Source organism: Lichenostomus cassidix, chromosome 9 (genome assembly GCF_008360975.1).
Source record: "Lichenostomus cassidix isolate B80296 chromosome 9, HeHo_3.0, whole genome shotgun sequence".
Taxonomy (NCBI): domain Eukaryota; kingdom Metazoa; phylum Chordata; class Aves; order Passeriformes; family Meliphagidae; genus Lichenostomus; species Lichenostomus cassidix.
The window spans coordinates 14025073-14045632 of NC_139490.1; the positions used below are offsets into that span (position 1 = coordinate 14025073).

The 20560-nt window shown below is 37.2% G+C and overlaps 1 protein-coding gene across 3 annotated transcripts in view; it reads left to right on the top strand.

Annotated features, from left to right (window-relative positions):
* Positions 1-20560, top strand: part of SLC9A9 (solute carrier family 9 member A9) — a 171868-nt gene that overhangs the window by 109637 nt on the left and 41671 nt on the right. For all 3 annotated transcript variants that reach the window (XM_085069497.1, XM_085069499.1, XM_085069498.1), the window contains 2 exons: positions 14076-14124; positions 19197-19276. In XM_085069497.1, coding sequence (XP_084925623.1) covers positions 14076-14124; positions 19197-19276 — 129 coding nt within the window. The remainder of the gene's footprint in view (positions 1-14075; positions 14125-19196; positions 19277-20560) is intronic.

Sequence of the window (20560 nt, forward strand, 5' to 3'; positions counted from 1 at the left end):
TTATTTTGGTTTGTGTTTAGAATAGTCATAATCATAATCAGCCTAAGTGGCGTTCCCTCTCAGTAACAAATATAGCTCCAATAAACAAAATGTGATCTGGATTGCAGGGTCATATTGCTCTTTAGTCATAGTACAGTATGTATTTAAAATCACACTGCAATAAACACCCCTGTTGAGAGGCCAGTTTCAGCCAAATCTCTGCAGCCCACTGAGGTTTTTTTCACCCAGACACACTCTCAAGAGAGATCACACTGTCTTTGCCTAGAAAAGCATATAATCTTAAAAAAAAAATTTAAAAAAAAACCCTCTAAAATCCAGAAACAGCTGTAATTTCATGTAGCAAGTCTAACCATTAATGCAGCAACTATTTTTAATATGCTGTCCTTAGCTGGCCAACTATCTGCTCCTGTGAACATCTACAGGACAGCCTTTTGCCTGGCATCCCTTTTACTGATGATAATTTGAACATTCTTGCATTATCACTAATTGCATATGCATGAGAAAACATATTGCTGACCCTACGGGTTCTCCTCAGCATTTGGATATTACTGATTTATGTTCAAGACTCTCAGGTCACAAAATCTACGTTGCTGTTTAAAAGGTGATTTGAACAATTGTGAAGAACACCTTGAAAATTTTTCAAGTAAAACTAAACTAAGAAGGAAGCTTTTGTGTGTTCATGGACAGCCCAAAACAAAGACTCAGAAGAGACACTGTCCCAGAGTTATTGAAGGAGAATTATCTTGAAGACACATCATTTTGCTGATAGCTCCCTCATTGTTCACATATAATATTCTGGGTACAACAGAAAAACAGTAATTTACAATTGACTTAGGAAACTGCATGGCCGCCAGTCACTCCCTGTCCACCCAGAAATCCATCTACCCAGTAGGGTGGGGAACAACTGATCCAGGAAAACAAAGTTTTGACTTCAGCTATAGGATAGAACCACTATAAATTAACTATCAGCAATTTCAAGTTTAGCCAAACACATTAGAGATCATTGTGATTAAACATTTGAATAATTCGTATAGTAATGTATTGAATACTTGTGACATGGGTCACAGAGAGCAGATCAGATTCTGGTTTAGCACTTTGTTCCCCTTGATCCCCAGTAGTAGCACAGACGAAAATACTGGGTTAGAATGTAGTCAAATACCTTCTTCTAATACAAAAATATTGCTAGATGTGATACTTGTTCTTTGGTTGATGGTCTTTTCCACCAGCTCTGGATTTGTGGGTATGTAAGCATTTCATTTGTATGTAGTAACTACAGGAAATAGCAAATGGGCTGGAGTTCCTGACTGAAGTCACATTAGAAAGGCATTCTGCTTCAAACCCAGGTGTTCAACATCACACATTTTTGAGCAAAGAAAGTATTCCTTGTGTCACACCCACACTGAAAGGGTTAAGATAATAGCTGCTTTTGTAATGGTAGCTAGAGCACGATTAGCCTGGGAAATGCTATAAATCAAGAAGCAGTATGAAATTGGACATTAAATGTATTGGATGTTATTATAAAAAAAAAGAAATTGGATAATTTCCTTTCATTTCTATCTGAAAATGAGAAATCATCCAGGTAATGAATCTCAGTGATCTCCTGAAATGCCTGTCATTTATTTGCAAGGTGCTTCTCTGCAAAGATAAGGTGTGCATTTGATCTCTCACAGTTATTCACCACAGCATCTTGCCTGAATGGCACTAAACAACATTTATAAACATTTGTGCTTGATAACAAAATACAGAGGGACTTGGGCTGTCTGACTGCAACTGTGGAGGCAGTCCAGGGCAGATGTTGAATAGCAGATTTTGGATTACAATTGTGACTTGTGCATGACTTGTACATGACTCCAGCTATCAACTCTGTCGGTCTTTATTGGCCAGAGGGGTCTAATTTTGGGCACAGTCTCCTAACAGGGCAGGCAGTTAAATCCCACCTCACACAGCTTATATTTCTAGCTCCACACGACTACTGAAAGCAGAAAAAGAAAGATATAAAAGATACACTTCTATTGCTAGAATATTTGGTACAGGAGAGAAGGAAAATTACACAGCAATAAAAGATTCATGCCTGTCAGTTTACTAGCAATAAACGGTAAGATGAACTTTCCACAGGCCAAAAACCCTGAACGGTTTCTAGATATTTCTAGAAAACTATAAAAAAAGCTATGAGGAATAGAATCTATCCAGATGGATTTTAATCAATTAAACTCTTCAGTTTATCATATTTTAAAACAATGTTGCTTTGATATGTCTGAGTATGCTAAAAAAAAGTTTTCTTCCATCTAATGCAACAATTTTTTCTCCATTAAAACTTTTCTCCTTGTCACACGAAAGGTAGCTGAAATGCAGCAATCAACATGATGAAGTTCTTCAAATTACAAATAAAGAATCAAACAAACCTATCTGGAAATAGTGTTAGGGACCATCTTAATTATTTGGAACTTTGTCATGAAATTGATGATTTATTGCTTTCTACCAAAATATCCCAAATTAATTTGGAGCTCTAACTAATTTAATTCTGTCAGAATTAAACAGGAACAAGCATAAAGCAAATTTATTTCAAGCATATGCCAAAACTGTGTCATTTGAATGTAAGCAGAAGGTACAGAAAGATAATTTGAGCCTTTAAGAGTTTGAGATAAATACATGGTATGAAACATGACTCTAGAAAAAATAAGGATCACATTTACTAAGATGAATCTTATATTCCTGGTCTGAAGTACTGAACAAGAGACTGCTTAATTCTTTCTATTATCGGTCAGAAACTGTTGCTTTCTGCAAAATAATTGCTCTGGAAATGCACTGAACTTTCGTATGTTAGGAACTCCGTGATACTGTCAGCTGGACTAAAAAATACAAGGGCAAGGAGTTAATGCTTTTCACATTTGTTAGCTGGTATAATTTCCGAAGTGTGCACCTTCATCCTTCTCCCATATTCCTTGACTAAGAATGCCAGAATTTCTTCAGCAAGAAAATATTAAATGAATGTTTCATTTAGAAGGGATGAAAGTTTTCAGCATGACCAAAAATATCGTTTCACTATGAAAAAACCCAACATTTTTCAAACTTTCTTGGGTTTTTTAAGCTCTCCTGTGGTTCCCTTTTATGCTATCAAAAATTCCACAAAGTGCAGAAACATTTCATTCCATTTTTAAACTCTACATGAAGAAAAAAAAAAAAAACAAAAACCAAAACATAGCTTGAGTCTTCCAACAAGAATAAAGGCACTAACTGGGAAGACTTGGAGTGTTATAGGTCATAAGGTTTTTATGCAACATCCAGACTGTGATATAAATATTCTAACTAAACAATAGTGAATCTAACCAATAAAAACATTCCTGGGTACATCTGCGTTTGCAGAGGGACTTTGTGACAGAAGAGAACTGTGACTTCAACTTCCATGAAACTTGCCGTTCTTGTGAAACATTCCTCTGGAAATTCTGAACTTTCTGTTCTTTGTTAAAATGTAGAGTGGAAGGACAGGTCTGGCACCCTTGATAACAAGCCTATCAAATTGTTCCAGAATTAGTTGAATGTGAAAAGTTAATTAAAGCAGATATTAAGTAATCGAGGCTCTGTATGGCAGTCTGGGCTTTTAGCTTTTAATAAACAGATAATTACAGTGTCATTGAGACTTTTGTATAGTGAATTATCAGAAAAAAGCCCAACAGTGACTGGCTGGTCAGTACATCAACGAGCTTTAAATGAGAAAATTACCTCTTATCTCCTCAAGAAGTACTTGACTTCAATGCCCTTAAAAGTATATTCTGCTTCTGCATGTTTTACTTCTCCAAACAGATACATCATTTTGTTACAATGACAAATAATATATAAAGGAATCTTGAAAGCATACCTAAAATTCTGGTTTAAGAAGCCAAGGTATTTTCTATGCAAATGCATATACAGAAGAGGTATTTATACAAAAGTGCTGTTTTTGTAAAACACACAAACATGGATCCTAAAAAATCACTTTGCTGATCTCATCTTACAAGTAAACAAGGTTTTGTATAAAGTGAAACTTGGAACTGCCCTGTGGCCTTTGCTATTCACTCTTCATGAGCACTAAGCCTGGTCAAAAATCACAGTGCAGGTTCAGGGAGTCAGCCTGCATCTTGCTCTGAGTCTTAATTAGTCCCTGAGCTTTTCTAATCTCCACCCAAAAGGATTCCTACAAATGCCATGGCAGCCTGTTTCCCATCTAGGCACAGCAGTAGCAGCTCTGCTCTCCCTTACCTGCTGCATCCACAAGTGCCATGGGTTTGATGGTTTGCTTCCTCTGCCTGATTCAATTTCTTCCACCTTTCTGGAAGAATTCTAGCCCAAACCCTGCCAATTCTGTGTGTGTATGCATATGCATTCATGAGGTACGGAGAACAGAGAAGTTAGACAATAACTTTAATTCACCAGAAAAGGAGATAAAATTATTCTGTAGAGTGGTGGCTAATGCATTCACTAGGGAGGTGTCAGCTGCTGTCCAAATAAGTGTTTCTGTTCCATTTAAAATGAGTTATCAACTAAAATACAACCATTTTCTGCACAGTAAAGTGCAGAATCCAGGTCTTCCAGTACCCTAACTCAGTAGTTTACAGAAGAATGATTACTCACATGCTTTCTGATCTAGTAACACTTATATATATATTTGTATTTTAATTCTATTTGCTCAACTTAATTCCAAAAGACAGTCTGCAGCCAATGTCCTTTCTTGTTTATGCTCAATGCAAATATGGGAATAGAAACACTGTATTGAACTCTCTGTCAGAGCATTTCTTTGCACTGCCTTATCACTTTGAAATCCAAGTCATGACGGATGTGTGTCACTTTGCTATCACTTACATTGAAAATCAGAATTATAAACAAGTGACAAGCTCCCCAAGTTAGATTAAGCAAATTCAATACAATTTATTACAAATATTTCAACTTGCGTGTCCCAGGAAGCAGTAATGATACATTTTAAAAAGTAAAATTAATTAATCTTTTCTTCGTTTCACAAAAGAAGGGAAGAAGGCTCTTGCCTTCCCATATGTAGATGTGGCTTTTGTTGTGGACTTGGCAGTGATGGGTTAATGGTTGAACTCAACAATCTTAAAGGTCTTTTCCAACCTAAATGATTCTGTGATTCTATGGGGAGTTTTAGGCATTAGACTTGTTTTAGGCATATATATAAGGTATTCTCTTATTCTCTGAGCCCCAGTTCTCATCTGAGATACAAAACTGAGGTGAAAACTAAATTGCAAAATGACGCCTTACTGAGAAAGTGATAATTGCCCTGTATATCTCAGCTACTACCACGCATATTCCTCATATCTGAACTTCTCCTGCAGTTTTATAAAATTATTCAAGTCACCTTATTTTTCATGTGCTATTATTTTTCAGTTTCTCTAATTGGAACACAATATTCCTGAGTGATGTGACCCTTGTAATCACATTTTTCTCCAGAGGTGTTTCCATCTCAATTAGGTCTGAACAGATTTTTTTCCAATTTAAACAAAGCAAATTTTTAATAATTTTATAGCATTTTTATATAAAATAATCTACTGTTAGTATGAGAGTTTCATTTTAGAAGTCTTCTGGTAGCAATTGTCCTGTATTTTAGATTTCCTGAGGGTTTGTTTTTTCTCTGTAGCTAAGATTAAAAATAAAAATTCAGAAGGATTACAGTCCTTTCAAGCTTTCCCATCCTTTGCCCATAAATCTGTGTCTGATTGCCTACAAGTAATCACCTAAGTTTCAGTAAGTACAGCCTGTGAGAGGCAGTGCCTATTAACTGATTGTGGCTGTGCCACCTTATAACCTGCTCTAGACTTCCTGCTTTTCTTGCACTTCAAAACAAGAGGGAGATTATAGACAGAATCTAAATGCTTGAAAAGCAGGCAGTGAAATGCTTACCTTGTTCTACAGATTTCAGGTATTACATAAATGAGCTGCATAAAACTATCTCTTTCTTTCACTGAGTAAATGACAGAAACACCAGTGAGTGCAAGTCTCCAGTTAATGTTAGTGAAACCCAGGCTGTTGAGTGATGCCAGTGCAATCACAAGAGGAAGGTTAAAATGACCACTGCATCCCAGTATAACTCAGAAATGCTGAGAGCAGGCAAAAATATCAGGGAAATTCTCCTTGGAAAGACACAGTGTGACTGTGCTCCCTTTGAAGTCAATGACACCAGTGACATTGCTGGATGGGAGCTGTGAGACCCATGCCAAGAGCCTTGGGGAAACCTCCTCTCACACACTGCAGTTCAGAGCCTGCTCAGAAACCAGAGGGGGCGTTTTAGGATAAAGATGGATGAAAAAAACCTCTTATTTTGGTGCAGGGAAAGCACATGACACACAGACCAGTCTTTACTGAGGAGGGGGGAGCAGAGCAAAGATTTGCTAAACTGTCAGAGGGATCTGAATATTGCCAGGTTCCTAGAAAAACAATTGCATCTGAGATACATGTTTTCCAAAAAAGGATATAAAAAAGAGGGGAAAGTGGTGGAGTTTTCCACATACTTTGGAAGAGAAAGTTTATTAATCTAAATGTCCACTTCTAAAAACATCATTTTATGACAGATTTTTCTTCTCCCTAAGGGAAAAGTAGAAAAATAAAACATGCAAGTGAGTTGTTACTCAGCAAAGCAGAGCTATAAACACCAAAGTAGAGGGTGATAGATGGATCACCTACTACAGTGCTACGAAAGGTACAGGAAGAACATAAGTCTAGAAGTATATATAAGTAGGAAAACCAAAATTAAAAGGGAAAAAAAAGACAGGGGGGAAGTAAAAGAAGCCAAATGGTGTTGATCAGCTGATGTCCCAAGAGGAGGTTTAACATTGCTGCTAAGGGTTCATGGGTTTTACTAGTTGTCTAAGTCCATATATTGAATATACTTGATTGTATAATTCTTGTGAAACACAAGAAAACAGTTCTAGAGAAAGCACACATGTGAAATTTCCCACGGACTCACTTTGTATCAGAGGCAGGCGGCAACTGTGAGTTTGGATCCCCAGGGACACATGCACATATATACACAAGAATGTAAAATTATTGTAAAGCCCTGCACTTTTCAGCATCCCACTTTAAACCAGAAACCTCCTGCAGCCTCAAGGTGAACAAATGTTGAGCTGACGTGCAGCCATGTGCTGTGAGTTAAACCTCCCAAGATCCCTGTAAACAGCATGGTGTTGGGGCAGACTGGGTTTGGCAGAGCCAATAGCTTTTATCTTTCCTATTTGATGTGGAATTCGGTATGATCCATGCAATTACCGTCTCTGTAGACATAAATATACAGCTTGGCCATCCAGCTAGATGTGGTGATCTTTAATGTAACAAGCCTTAATGTTACAAGAGTGTCATAATAAACAATAACACCTTTTATTCTATCATAGAATCTATTACAATAATCCTTCCTTAAACCTGAAAACTCATCCCAGTTCTGACACTGTCACCAGAAGTTTATGTTATTTTGGTTGCTCCCAACTTTCACACTGATTTTTTCCCCAATTCTATTCACATGCACTGATATTACTACGAATGATGATTTCTAAAATTTCCACAGAAGTTAAATTATACTAATTTTAGCCAATTTAGGTTCATATTTTAAGCAAGAGGCCTGATTCCCCACTACAGCTATATTCACGTGGCACAATGACATTGATAATCTACTGCATGTGCCAGAAGCATTGTAGGGATGTAAATCACTGCTGCTCAGGGTGCTGCACTGGAGTGCATTGCTCCTGTGACTGCAAGACATCTGACATTGCATTCTGCTGTGCAGATGTACCTTGTGAGTGCAAAGTGGCCACACTATTTTAGTGCCCCTGCCCTAACATTAGGATAAAATAGGATTATCAGAATGGGGAATCAGAAACCAGCTATCTACAGATCCAGTTCATCATTCTGGCTGCTTTGCAAATAAGTGCATAAGGCAAGCCACCATCTGTTTTTAAACTTCAGCATTTCCTTCACACAGCTGCACAGCTATGGGGAGGTGGTTGGTAAAATTTTATGCAGTGACATTACCCACAATTTCACAATCTTTTTGATACTTAAGGTCACATCTAGAAACTATAATTTGTGGATCTCTTATATAGCACTGAAGTTCCTTCTTCAGCCTTATCTGCTATTTGCATTTACACATTATCTTCATGCATTGCACCCAACCTTTATTTGGACAGCATTTATACAGATATATTAATTTAACTGTCAATTCTGCAGACAAGTAGTTCTCCATATAGCCACCAAAACTGGCGCATAGACTTTGACCACAGAACAAATGTTTAGCATTTTTAAAAAATTATCTTACCAGTTTTCTGAAATTCCAAGTTCAAAAGTCAAACTATGTCACATTTACCTCTTGCATGATTTGACAGGTTTAAAATCATACTTTTTGTTCCATTTCAGTGTGTTGTGTATAGAAAGCATTAGCTACATGACAAACAGCTGTCACAACCATTTGGGAAGCATCATTTACCTGATAATTTCTTTTAACCCTCCTCAGCATGAAATTAAACTGATTTGCTCTTTCTGCTGTGAGATGCAAGTGATTACTCTTGCCTAAAACTTAAATTGAAGTGTTTTCATTTATTAACAAAATCAGCTTGAGCTGAATTTTGAAGATCTATATTCATGCCATAATTCTTCATGGGTTTATGTCAACTAAATATTGTGCTATAAAAAAGCAGATGTTTTTGACAGCATCAGTTCACAGCCAGAGCAGCATGTAGCAGCAGTAGAGCAATCTAGAAGCAAAAGCAGATTTTAGGTATGAGTTTGTTAGGAATACACATCACACTTACTGCCACATGGACAAGAATAATGTCCTGAGAAATCATCATTTATCCTGAAGGTTTTTTAATTTCAATTACAATGATTTATTAGAGATCATGAAACAACCTATTTTTGGATTTTGCTCATGTTTCTAGTCTTTACAGTCAATAATTCTGTACTGAATGCAATATGCTGATGATGGATAGCTACAAGCTTGAGATTTATTCATGCAAAAATATTCAAGACTCCTGTTGCAAATGCTGTTTAATGGCCATCTTTGAAAATTGGGTTATAAATCACTTACTCAAAAAACTCTTCCTGGGATGTGTAGCTTTTGAGATGTAAGCTGAGGCTTAAAGACTGATTTAGTTACTGTAAGACAGCCAGTGGACGGCTGAGGCAATTGTACTGACAAGGTGAGTTCTTCCAGTGAAACCTCTCACAAGCAAAGAAGCCAATGCTGTTATTAATTAATTTACAGCAGCACTCTTAGAGCTCTAAACAAAATCACAGCTCTGCTATGCTAGATTTTATACAAGCATAATAAAGGATGTGTACTTACAAGCTAAATACACAAAACAGACAAGCAGCAGGAGGAAAGAAGTATTGTTATCCCCATTTCATATTATAAGGCAAGAAATGGAGAGATGCCAGACGTTTCACCTCTTGAACTGCCTTTGTTTCCCTACTGATGTAGAAAAGGCTATAGAGGACACTTGGCTAATCCTGACCCTTATGTGACAGCTCTGTGTCACGTTCCATCAGGTACACATTTACCATCACACACCCAGAGCAGGGCAAGATTGCTACTTGCATTAGGAGATATTTGTCTTTCCCAAGCCAGATGTTTTGTTCATTAAATCATTAGCTGCATTAAATAATACAGATACAAATAACTGTTTCTAGGGCCTTCAACAAGATAGAATCAATTCTATGCTCTCAGAATGAGTTTCCAAATAAAAGCAGTCCTGGCTGCCTCAGCTGGAGCACAACCAACCCATGCGAGTCCACGGTAGTTGCAAACTAGACTAGGTAGGATTGCAAGCAAGATTCAACTGGCATGAACCAGGCTCTGCTCTGCAAGTACAGAAAGCCAATACAGGCCCAGAAGGATCATGTCAGTAATTAGAATTCACATTTCAGAGAAATGTCTCTATTTACAGATTTCCTGGCACTTAAAGTGAGGGAGGGCTGAGAAACACACTTGTAAGTATAGATACCAAAAGCTCTCCTCTGTGCCTAGATCCTCATGAAGATGTGAGTCTATATGTTTTTGTGACTTCACTGTAGAAAGCAGAGATTTTATCCTACACTGTTGACTGTGGTGATTTGAAGTGAGGGAATTAAAAATTTGCAATGCCTGAATAGTGATTTACTACTCAGTATTCCTGTGGATTGGGTGTGTATTTCTTACTCCTGGTTCCCCTGACAGTTTGGGATTTATCTTTTGATCCATTTTCATTTCAAACCACATAAGAAAAGATGTTATCAACTGCTTTGTATTCAGTGACAAATTCCTTCTCTTATTACCAAACACATTGACTCTTGCTAAAAAAGTGATGCACTTGATAGCACACGGGGATTTAAATCTCGTCCACTGCAAAGGGTACTTGTGCAGATTAATGCACATTCCCAGCAATTCTTAGGCCTAATTGCTAGACCCTGGCTGAAGTCACAAAGCTCCCTTCCAGATTTTGAACATAGCAACTTGAAGCATTCTCTGAATCCAGGTTTTGATCCAGTCCTTATTTCAAAACAAAAAAAACTGTCATGGCACCCTACCACACCCCAATCCCCCACCCAAAAAACCCCAAAAAGGGCAGTACAGAGAAGCTGTCAGAGTTTGATTTCATTCCTTATCTAGAGCACTTGGACCTAAGGTATTACCAAAGACTATCTAAATACATAAAGTAAACTTTACTGCAGGATATAACTGACTAAAACGTCTTTGCATTTGTCTTCATGGAAGACAACGTAATGTTTAATGTATAGAATAAAAAGATGCAAATATAGTAAGGAGGAAATGAAAGCATACAATATTTAGAAGACAAACAAGGAGCAGAGAGCAGCCAAGGAAAGTGGGACAGAAGGAGAGGCTACAAGAAGTGAAAGAAGACAACAGGAGAAAAGAGACAAAAGTTGATAGCAAGAAAAGAGAAAAAATGCTAAGAAAATATTTTTCTTAGTATCCATTAGATCTTCTCACAGGAATGGAAACCAAACAATATTAAAATGGGAAAAGATGTCAGTAAAAATATTAGCAGGATATTTCATAATGGCAGTTGTAGTAATTTATACATATTTTAAGCTTGCAAATTCTACTGGCAATAGCATTAGATCTAGCAGATTTTTTTAAGGAGTCAAGGCTGTAAACTTGAAGTGCATATCTATTATTAACTTCAGTCATCTTGACTGTCTCATATAATTTGTTATACTTTATTTTTTCAGTCTTTAAAAATAAAAAATAGGATTCTATTTCATGTCAAGTGTATCAGAGTTAATTATGAAAGACCTTGATTTTCAATGCTTGGTGCCTGGTATTCGATTCCCAAGCCCATGTTTGGATATGAAATAATTAGCCTCAATTTCAGAATTGACTAGACTGAGCTTGCTTAGTTCATACTTAATAAAATTACAGAAATGTATTGCTATTTTAATGCATTAAAAAATCTCCCATAGAATGCAAAGAATAATCTGGTTCTTTTCCCATGGAACTTTAAACAATTTGGTAATATTTTGCTATCCACACTAATTCCCAGTAGTGAGATCAACTCCGTGAGAAAAACAGCAATTACATCTAACCACATATTTTAAATGAGGGTAAAGAACAGACCAAAAAAAAAGTGTCAGCTCAGGCTCTGTGAATTCATGTGGCATAGAAGCCTGGTTTTCTTTTTCATACATGAAAAATCTATGTTTGATTTCCTTAGATATTTATCATTGCTTTTTTCTGGCTTTAAATGTAATACTCCTGTTAGGATGTCATGTGAGAATCTTCATTTATGCCATATTCTAATAATCTGTTGTCTGCAAAATAAACAAAGGAAAACATTTAGCTATCTCTGTAGCTATAAGGATGAGAAATTATAGATGCAGAGAAGCTTCAGCACACCATAAATTCTGCAGCACTCAGAAAAAAAAATTGGATTTACAATACCAGTTAATTCCTGTTGTCAGTGGGATTATCTATTAGCTATATCACTGCTACTGAGCCAATGTCACAGCCAGAAACTCTGGTTCCTATCTTCCCCATGGCCTACTCTTTTTCCCATTTGCTATTACAGTCCTTTGAGTTCTGGGTGAAACGTTTTCTCTTTTCTTAGCTCAGTCTCTAATAACACATCACAACTCCAACACACACAGCCAGCCAGAAGAAGCAGTTTCTCAGCTCCAGTAAGGTGAGAACTGCATGAAAGCTAAATTACTTCAGTCCCAGAACTGACCTTCTTTGAGGTCAAGTTAAGCTCATTAAGAAGAAAGTGTTGGGAAGTCTGTGCTGTAGCCCTGCCTTTCAGCTGCACCCATTGCGTGTAAACACATGGGATGTTTTTACTTCCAGAACTCTGCAGTTCTCTGACTAATGTACTGCTGGTGGCTTTTGTCTTGGCCAAGTAGTGATGCTGCCATCATCTAGCAGATCAGCACAGTCTAACACAAAAAGGCCTGTGACTGTGTGCAGGAGACTGAGATTCTCTCTGCTCTGACCTGGTTTCTGAGTTTGGGAGCACAGCACTGGCACTTGTGCCATGGCTTCAGCCTTCCCTCCAGCCACTGCCCTTGCCCTGTGCACTCTGCAGGGCAGGGCTGGCTCACTGCTCTGTTTTACAGGGCTAAGCACAGACAAGGCCCTGGACACTTCTGTTCTGCACATGACAATAATAAACCCACTGTCAGATGGTAATGAATCTTTTTCCTTTTCATATGTAAATGTTTCCATTTTAATGAAATGGAAATACCTTACTTGCTTTACTCCAAACTAATGAATAGGGTTAGTGTCATCAGAAACTTTTCCTTGCAATTTAAGGTCCAAGAGGACAAAAAATGAAAATAAAAGAGAATCTGATATTCATTCTGTCTCTTTGTTGAGTCAGCACCAGGATGGTTATTTTAAATAAAAATATAGAAATATTTATGCCTAAAGGACTCAGGTTAGTTGAAGCTCAAGAGCTGTGATAGAAATGTCTTTATTTTTTTCTTCCGTTCAGTATTTACATATAAAAAGCACCTACTTTGCATATAGTTCCTGTCATTGTCTCCAACTCAATAAGAGTGTGTGCATAACATTTGCAGAAAAGAATGCTGAGGTATGATAAATACCTCATACCAAATACTATTTTAATAAAATAAATACTAAATACTATTTAAAAATACAATGTGATGTGTTATAACCAAAAGCAAAACTATATTCAAGAATGAAGACTATCAGAAAACTGGTAAAGTGGCCTTAAATTAATATCTAGTGAAAAACTACATTTTATTTGCTTCAGTAAATTCTGTTTCAGCATGGTGGACCTGATCCTGTGTGGGAACTTGTGAGGCATATGAAGCCTGTTGGTCACCTTAGCTGTGGGCTTCAGATTTGGGTGGTAATTAGGTGCATTATTTATCATCCCTCACTGCTTTCCATACTTTCTTGTGTCTTTCAGCAGCACAGCTCTGTTGTTCAAGTTCTGACATTTCTCAATTGCATTTCTCTGAGCTCTGCATATCAGGCATATTCAAAAGTTGTTAATTCTTCCACCACACCCCTTTTAACAGCCAGTTTTATTTTTTTCCCATCCATATTGGTAAAATGGCACCCAGATAATCATCATTTTGCAAATCACCCACTGCAGTCTCCTCTCCCCTCTGGGCTGCTTCCCTGTGCCTGGTGTGCCAAGCAAAGCCTTTTCCAAGTGCTTCAAGAGATCCATAATGCAGCACAGTCAAGAAACACAGGAGTTCTGTAATCCCATCCTCCACCTACCAACTGCAGTATCTCAGCACAGGTCTGCTGTCAGCAATTAAGGATTTCCTAGCACAGGTTAACAGCTTGATTGTCTCTCCCCAGAGATGGATCAGAGCCAGGGTAAAGATCTAATCTCAGGTGTTAGGAGTGGCAGTTACAGGGAACCTTAAGTTTCCTAAAAACTTCAGAACTTCCTTGATTAAAAAAGTTATCCTAATGTTTTCCCAGCTCTTCTATTCATTTCTCACCTAGTAGGAAATGAGTGACACAAGAAACATTTTTACGCTAAAAGCTCTCTAATATACATCAGATCATTACCATGTGTCCTCAGGTTTGTCATTCTGGTTTTGATTTTTTGGGGTTTTTTTTACAGAGTTGGCGTAGATCCTGATGAAGATCTGAAAACTAAATCTGCAAGCCAGGTATGTCAGGCTTTTGGACATATGTGCTGAATTTAAAAGTGTTCAGTTGTATGGCTGCGTCTCTGGAAATGAGACATCTCAGAACAATGTTTCAGCCCTCAGAATTAAAAAGGAGAATGTGAAATGTTCAATCCTAGTAGGTCAGGTTTATGAAAATATTTTTCACATGGAAGTCCAAGTACATTGTGAAGTTGAAACTTTTAAAAGGGGCTCCTGAACAAGCTGCAGCTGTTCATATGTGCCCTTCCCTTTCTGTCATACATGGTGCAGTTTCAATGCCTGCAGCAGCAGGAGAAATCTATAGAGTCAATGCACAGAGACATAACATGTGGCTCAGCATGGTAAGTGGAACAGCAGTAGGACTGCAGAGAAGCCACAACACAGAGGACAAGATGCCAAAGCAAGAAACAAAGTGCCTAATGCTGCTAATACCATGCCATGCACCCTTTCAGACTACACAACTGGAACTGAAATTGGAATTGTCCAATAATATAAACGTAGAAAACAAGCTGAGGAAAACATAAGATACATTATTCATCTGAAAATACATTGGAGATATCATTAGGCAAAATTTTAATAAATCTTACGTAGTGAGTATTCCTAACATTTGCAGGTATCTGCAGGTACGTAAGGTAGGTCCCAATTTTCATTGTAACAAGTAGAATTCAGGTACATAACTATCCTAACATTTCTTTTAAAAGAAGGAAAACCAACATTATTCATACTGACCACATCCTTCATTTTACAACTGAGTTATTATTAATAAATTGTTAGAATAACCCTTCATTGCACCATGGCAAGGTACTGTTTTATGTCTGAGGAGACACATGGCTAAATTCACTTTCCTCAGCATCTTGGTAAGAATTCCTGCAATGCCTCTGTCTGAATTCTGAACAAGAGCAGGAAACAGAACCATAGTCTATTCTTGATTGGAGTAAAAAAATACATAATTTCAGAATTTTCTACTTTTCAGCATTCATGAATTATCAAAGATTGGAGAATGCAGAATGCAGCATAAAATCAACTGAATGCATGTTTTGCAAAAGCCTGGTTTCTTCAGAAGTTGATAGGCATCTAATTTTCTCATTCTTTTATTAAAAATGAAAATAGTAATGTTTATTTACAACAGTAACACATGTGATGTCCCAACTGTGCTCTGTCAATTAACACCTATCTCTGCTGACAAAACTCAGCAATACAACACAGAAGGTGTAAATAAATAAAACACTTTTCATGCCCTATCATGTTCAGCTCAGCATTCCTCATAGTAGTAAACTATACCTTGGAAAATAATTTTGCTGTTCTGATTATTCTCCCCCCCTTCCCACTCCCCTGGTATTTTATTTTCATTTGTCTGACTTTTTTTATATTTGACATCTCAATCTTTTAGTAATTCAGACCTTTGCTGCATTCTCTGCAGTGCTCACTGTTTTAACTCAGTACCTATCATAGTTACTCAACTCAGGTTGTTTCTTCTAATCTCACTCTCACTCCTCTTCTTCCCCCTTGTTTCTTTTTTCTTTCCCTATATTTCTGAAATAACGTTTTTATTTAGTTTACCTTTCATTCTCTTTTATTTTCTTCCTATGTTACTGTGTCTTCACAGTGAAAGCAGTTGATTTTCCTACACATGTATCCCTGCACAAATAGCATGTCAGGTGCCAGTACCTCCCACTGCCAGTTACAGCTTTTGCCCAGAAGAATTTTAAACCACGTGCCAACTCTCAGTGCTGTTCATTGAAGCTTCAGGGGAGATTGTACCAGAAATAAGAACTAAATATCTTCAAGAATAAGATGTTTAAAAGAAAGCAAAAATTAATGGAAAAGAAGCCTCTAGGCTTCTCCCTGCTTGGTCAGAGCACTCAACCAGAATGGGAAAGCTACAAGGTCCGCAAGAGAAATTTGAATTTAGCTCCTCTATGAGCACTCTAACTACCAGGACACTGGTAGGGAACCTCTCACTCCATGTCTGTAACCAGACCTAGAATTTTTTAGGGGCAGAATAAGCCTTATAGCACCCGTGAGGTGGAAGGTTTTTATCAGATACAATAGCAGCTATATGACTGCAAAACCCTTTTCTTTCCTTACCTCTTAATCTCCCATTCTTTCCTTCCTTTGCCTCCCACAAATTCAATTTTCTGTGAAGAGATTTGATTTATTCAAAAATTCCATGTACACAGTTATTTCTAGACTTTTGATTATGTTCTATTTTGGGCTACCTGAACCAATAATTTTGGCAGTGAGCTGGAAGCAAATTCCAGGTCAAATTTTAAAACCTGGAACCCAGAGCTCCTTCCCTAGAAAAGGTGTAAAGCCTTTTCATGTATAATTAACATCTGCACTTCACCATACCATGATCCATCAAAAGCATATCTCAGTTTCAATTCTGTCTTGCCACTCCTTAAATTTATCATTAAATCATTATCACAGCATAAACATAAACAAAAGAAAGAAGCTCATATTCACATGCATTTACTTAATGATGGACTGTCATAACTTAGTGCTAAAAGAAATTACATCATACATACTAAAATCATTTATAATATTGTATAGAAAATAGTATGTAACAACAAAGCACTTTGCTGCATATCACAGAGATTCAGAGCATAAATACCAAAAGCCAACTCCAAAAAGCAAATGCAGGATACATAATCACTGAGCAGAGTTGCAAAGCTGGCCTATTTAAAAAAGGCAATAGCTTTATAGCAGTGAGCTCTTTAACTAAATTCCAATAAACAAAGACAGTAAATAGCATATTTCATTCAGGTGGTTTATGAACCTCAAATTCTGCTATGTTAATCTCAGTTGATACAGGATGAGAATGTATTTTCTACAAGCACTTCAGAAAAAATGTTTCAGATATGCTATTGATCTCAGGAAAAAACTAAATAGACTGAAAAACACGAATATCATCACTGTCAAACTAATCTGCATAGTTTATTTAACTATCCATACATCTTCATAAGTATAATAAGCAATTTAGTTACACTGTTCTCATCGGTTTCATCTGCCAGCTGGTTGGTAAATTTATTGCAAGTGACTAATGAGAATAATCTCCATATAGGCAATTCCCATATGGAAGAAGAGATGTGATAAACATTGGCATTTTCCCTTACCAAAGAGAAAATTGTGTGGAAGAGGTAGAGCACTGTCACCCCTACTTTCACCTCTCCAAACTGTAGGGAAAGTGAAAAGTAACTTTTTAAAATCATAGGATCCAACATAGGATCCAAGGATCTGCAAGAGCCCAAAAACATTCACACCAACATCTCCTGTCATCCCTTGACAGAGCTGTTTATGCAGGAGCTGCACTCTGGGTAAGCACCCCGATTCCCACTGCTGCAACAGCTGATAACACAACACAGATTGCACAGACAAAAGGAGGAAGGGGCAACACATGTCAAACTAGAAATAAAAGAAGGTCCAGGCCAGGACCAGGAAACCCCTGGGGGATTAAACTCCTGTGTACACTTCTTTGTCCAGTGCTTTCATAGTGGAACAATTCATGTTCCTGAATGAGGAAACCTGCTCCCTTCAGAGGAAGCTAGATGTACAGTGAGTTTGGAAAGAGGAATTAGCCAACAACACTGTGGCTTCTGAAAACATTACTATTCAAACAAAAAAAAAAACCCAAACACACAAGCCATTTACAGAGCTCCCTGTGCTTTTAACAAACCATCCTCTGCATTACACACAATTAGCCCACTCCACAATATGTTTATTTCCATGCCTGTCCTCTTCCTCATCGCTACCCCTGTGCACTCAAGTCTTCTCCTTTATTCAGTGTTCTTCCTATTCTGACCTAATAAAGACTTTGCCTACAACTATACTTCCTGCTTAAGTGTTTCAGCCTTTTTCCCAATCTTTATCTTGCCAAAATACATTATTAGATGTTAAGAGCTTAGAAGAATATTCTGCTGCTCCATTAAGGATTAGTAGCATCTTCTTTCCCCCTCCAGTTTCCCAAATTACTGGGAAGAGTTGCTAAAATTAGCAATTCAGTGAACAAGGAAACCAATCCCAAGAATATTTGTTCTGTTTGGTGCATTTGCATGTTCAGTGTTACCACATAAGCAAAACCATGACAGCTACAGCATGGATTCTGTCTAACCTTACTCAAAACTCAATTATGTCAATGTTCGCATTATTTCAAAGTTCCCATGCACAGATTGCCTTGGAACTAGACTGTACACTTTTGAGAGTCAGACCATTGACATTATTATCATCAGCCAATTTACATGTATATTAGTTTATAATTAGTTATTATATTTTAATATATTACTAGATTAAAACATTAAAATTAAGAGATTAATTGGTTTTAAACTGCATAAGGAAAAATATTCTTATTAAAAATAACCTAACTTGCCACAAAACAACAGATGAGAATCCTTAGAGAACTGACCATCCCATTCCTAATTTCATTCTGCTACTAATTCTTCCACTAGCAGTGATGTGATGCCTAGAGCATGGCCAAACTGGCTGTCTTTGTACAGATAACTGTTCCTAATGTATTCCAAATTATGACCCTGAGGAAAAGGATTGTCCACCTCTCTACCTCTGCAACGTCACAGAATTAGCTTGCAGACTGGAAAGGGTATTTTGAGCCTTGTCAATTCAACTCATGTTCCTCTCCCCTTGGAAAGAAGTATAGAAAGGACTCAACTAGTTATTAGAATATCTCAATCCTTTTGGGAATGACATTTTATTAGATACACACAAACAGCATCTGATCTTGTAGGAGTAAACAGAAGTAATCCCACAATGGCAATTAAATCAAAATATCATTTTATTCATCTTAGAATGTAGTGCTTCTCAGCAGCTAAAAAACCTGGAATCATTAATAGAAGTAAATGCTACATTCTTCCAATGAGTGCAGCAATGAGAAATATGCTATGTGAGCCAATTTTCTCCTGAACTGATTCACAGGGATGACATTTGTGTGACAACAAAAGCTTTTTAAATAAAAAGTGCAGTTAATTATCATTTGGTCTGACATGTATTTTTAATATTGGAATTCCATGTTTTATTTATTTCATAAAAAAGGCTTCTCACTTCATTTGTTTGTTTTGCAGACTGCATCCAACTTGGATAAAAATACAACCAAAGCTGAGAGTGCATGGCTGTTCAGAATATGGTATGGCTTTGACCACAAGTATCCTTTTCTGCTATAAGCCATGAATTATAGTTGCATTACAATTAGTCTTCAAAACATTTAAAAATCAAATATTATTATACTTTAAAAAAACAAAAGTGTAATCTATTTTAATGTTTAGTAAGAAGAAATTCTCTAAGTCCAAGGCAGCAGAAGGTCCAGCTGTGACTGAGGCTATGGGGAGAGGGAACAAGTGAAGGAGCTCTGAGCTAAAGCAGTATATAGACAATACATTTAAATAAATTAATCTTTTCTAACTCCTGCATAGAACTAATCCAATCGTTATTTAGATAGGGTGCAGATTCTGTGTTTGGGAAACCAGGAGGTTGGAGCCAGAAGCAGTCACATGCCTGTTGTCTGCCCACATACTCAGAAAGCAGTAGCTATCTAAGAAAAAAATAAGACAACATTGGTTTACCAACACCTTTAAAAAACAGAGAAAGTCATTAATTGTGAAAAGCTCCCAGGATTTTCCTGAAGCTCATACTTTCTATTCCCTGGATTCCTGAGCCTTTGTGCTTTTATTCACATTCCTACTGAGGCATGTATAGGAGAGATCTTGAATATGGGTGTCTGATACTCTATTCAAAAAAGCCTGGTTTCCATGTCTTTTGCATTTCAAGAAAATATTCAAAGTGACAAAAGTACATCCTCCCTGAGCCAAGGCAGAACATACAGTCTGACACTAATGCCTGTGCAAAAATTGTTAAATCTATCCCAAAAAATTCTAATTCTAATTTATTGTCATTTTAAACTGACTCTGCACAGGCTTTGCATAGCTGCCAGTGAGATCCCACAGCAACAATCACCCCCTAAGCCTTTACTAGTGATATGCAGTGAATAGAAGAGAAGCCCAACTGCTGATTTCCATGCCTCCTGGCTCAGGAGCTGAACAGGCAAAGCCCTGCCAGTACTGTGTCCTTTATCCAATAGCACATCTATTGGTCCATCACCCTGCACTCCTGAGCAGAGATTAATGCTCAGACTGCATGTATGTTTTTCTGATACCAGCTGCAGCAAAATAGAATGAAATATTTCAGCGGATAAAGTGTAATTCTTTGGGAATATAGCTTCTTTGGAGAGTTCAACTGAAGTTATCCTTCAAAGAGACTTTTGATGGAAAAAAAAAATCTTTTTGGTTAAAAATGAATGTATTGCCTTAATTCATCTACTCAAGCAGTTTTAAAACCCAAAAAGCACTTAGCATTAAAATGCTTCCCTCAGATAGTTCTTCAAGAATACATAGAATTAGTAGGTGAATGTTATAAAAAGTGAGAAAATATG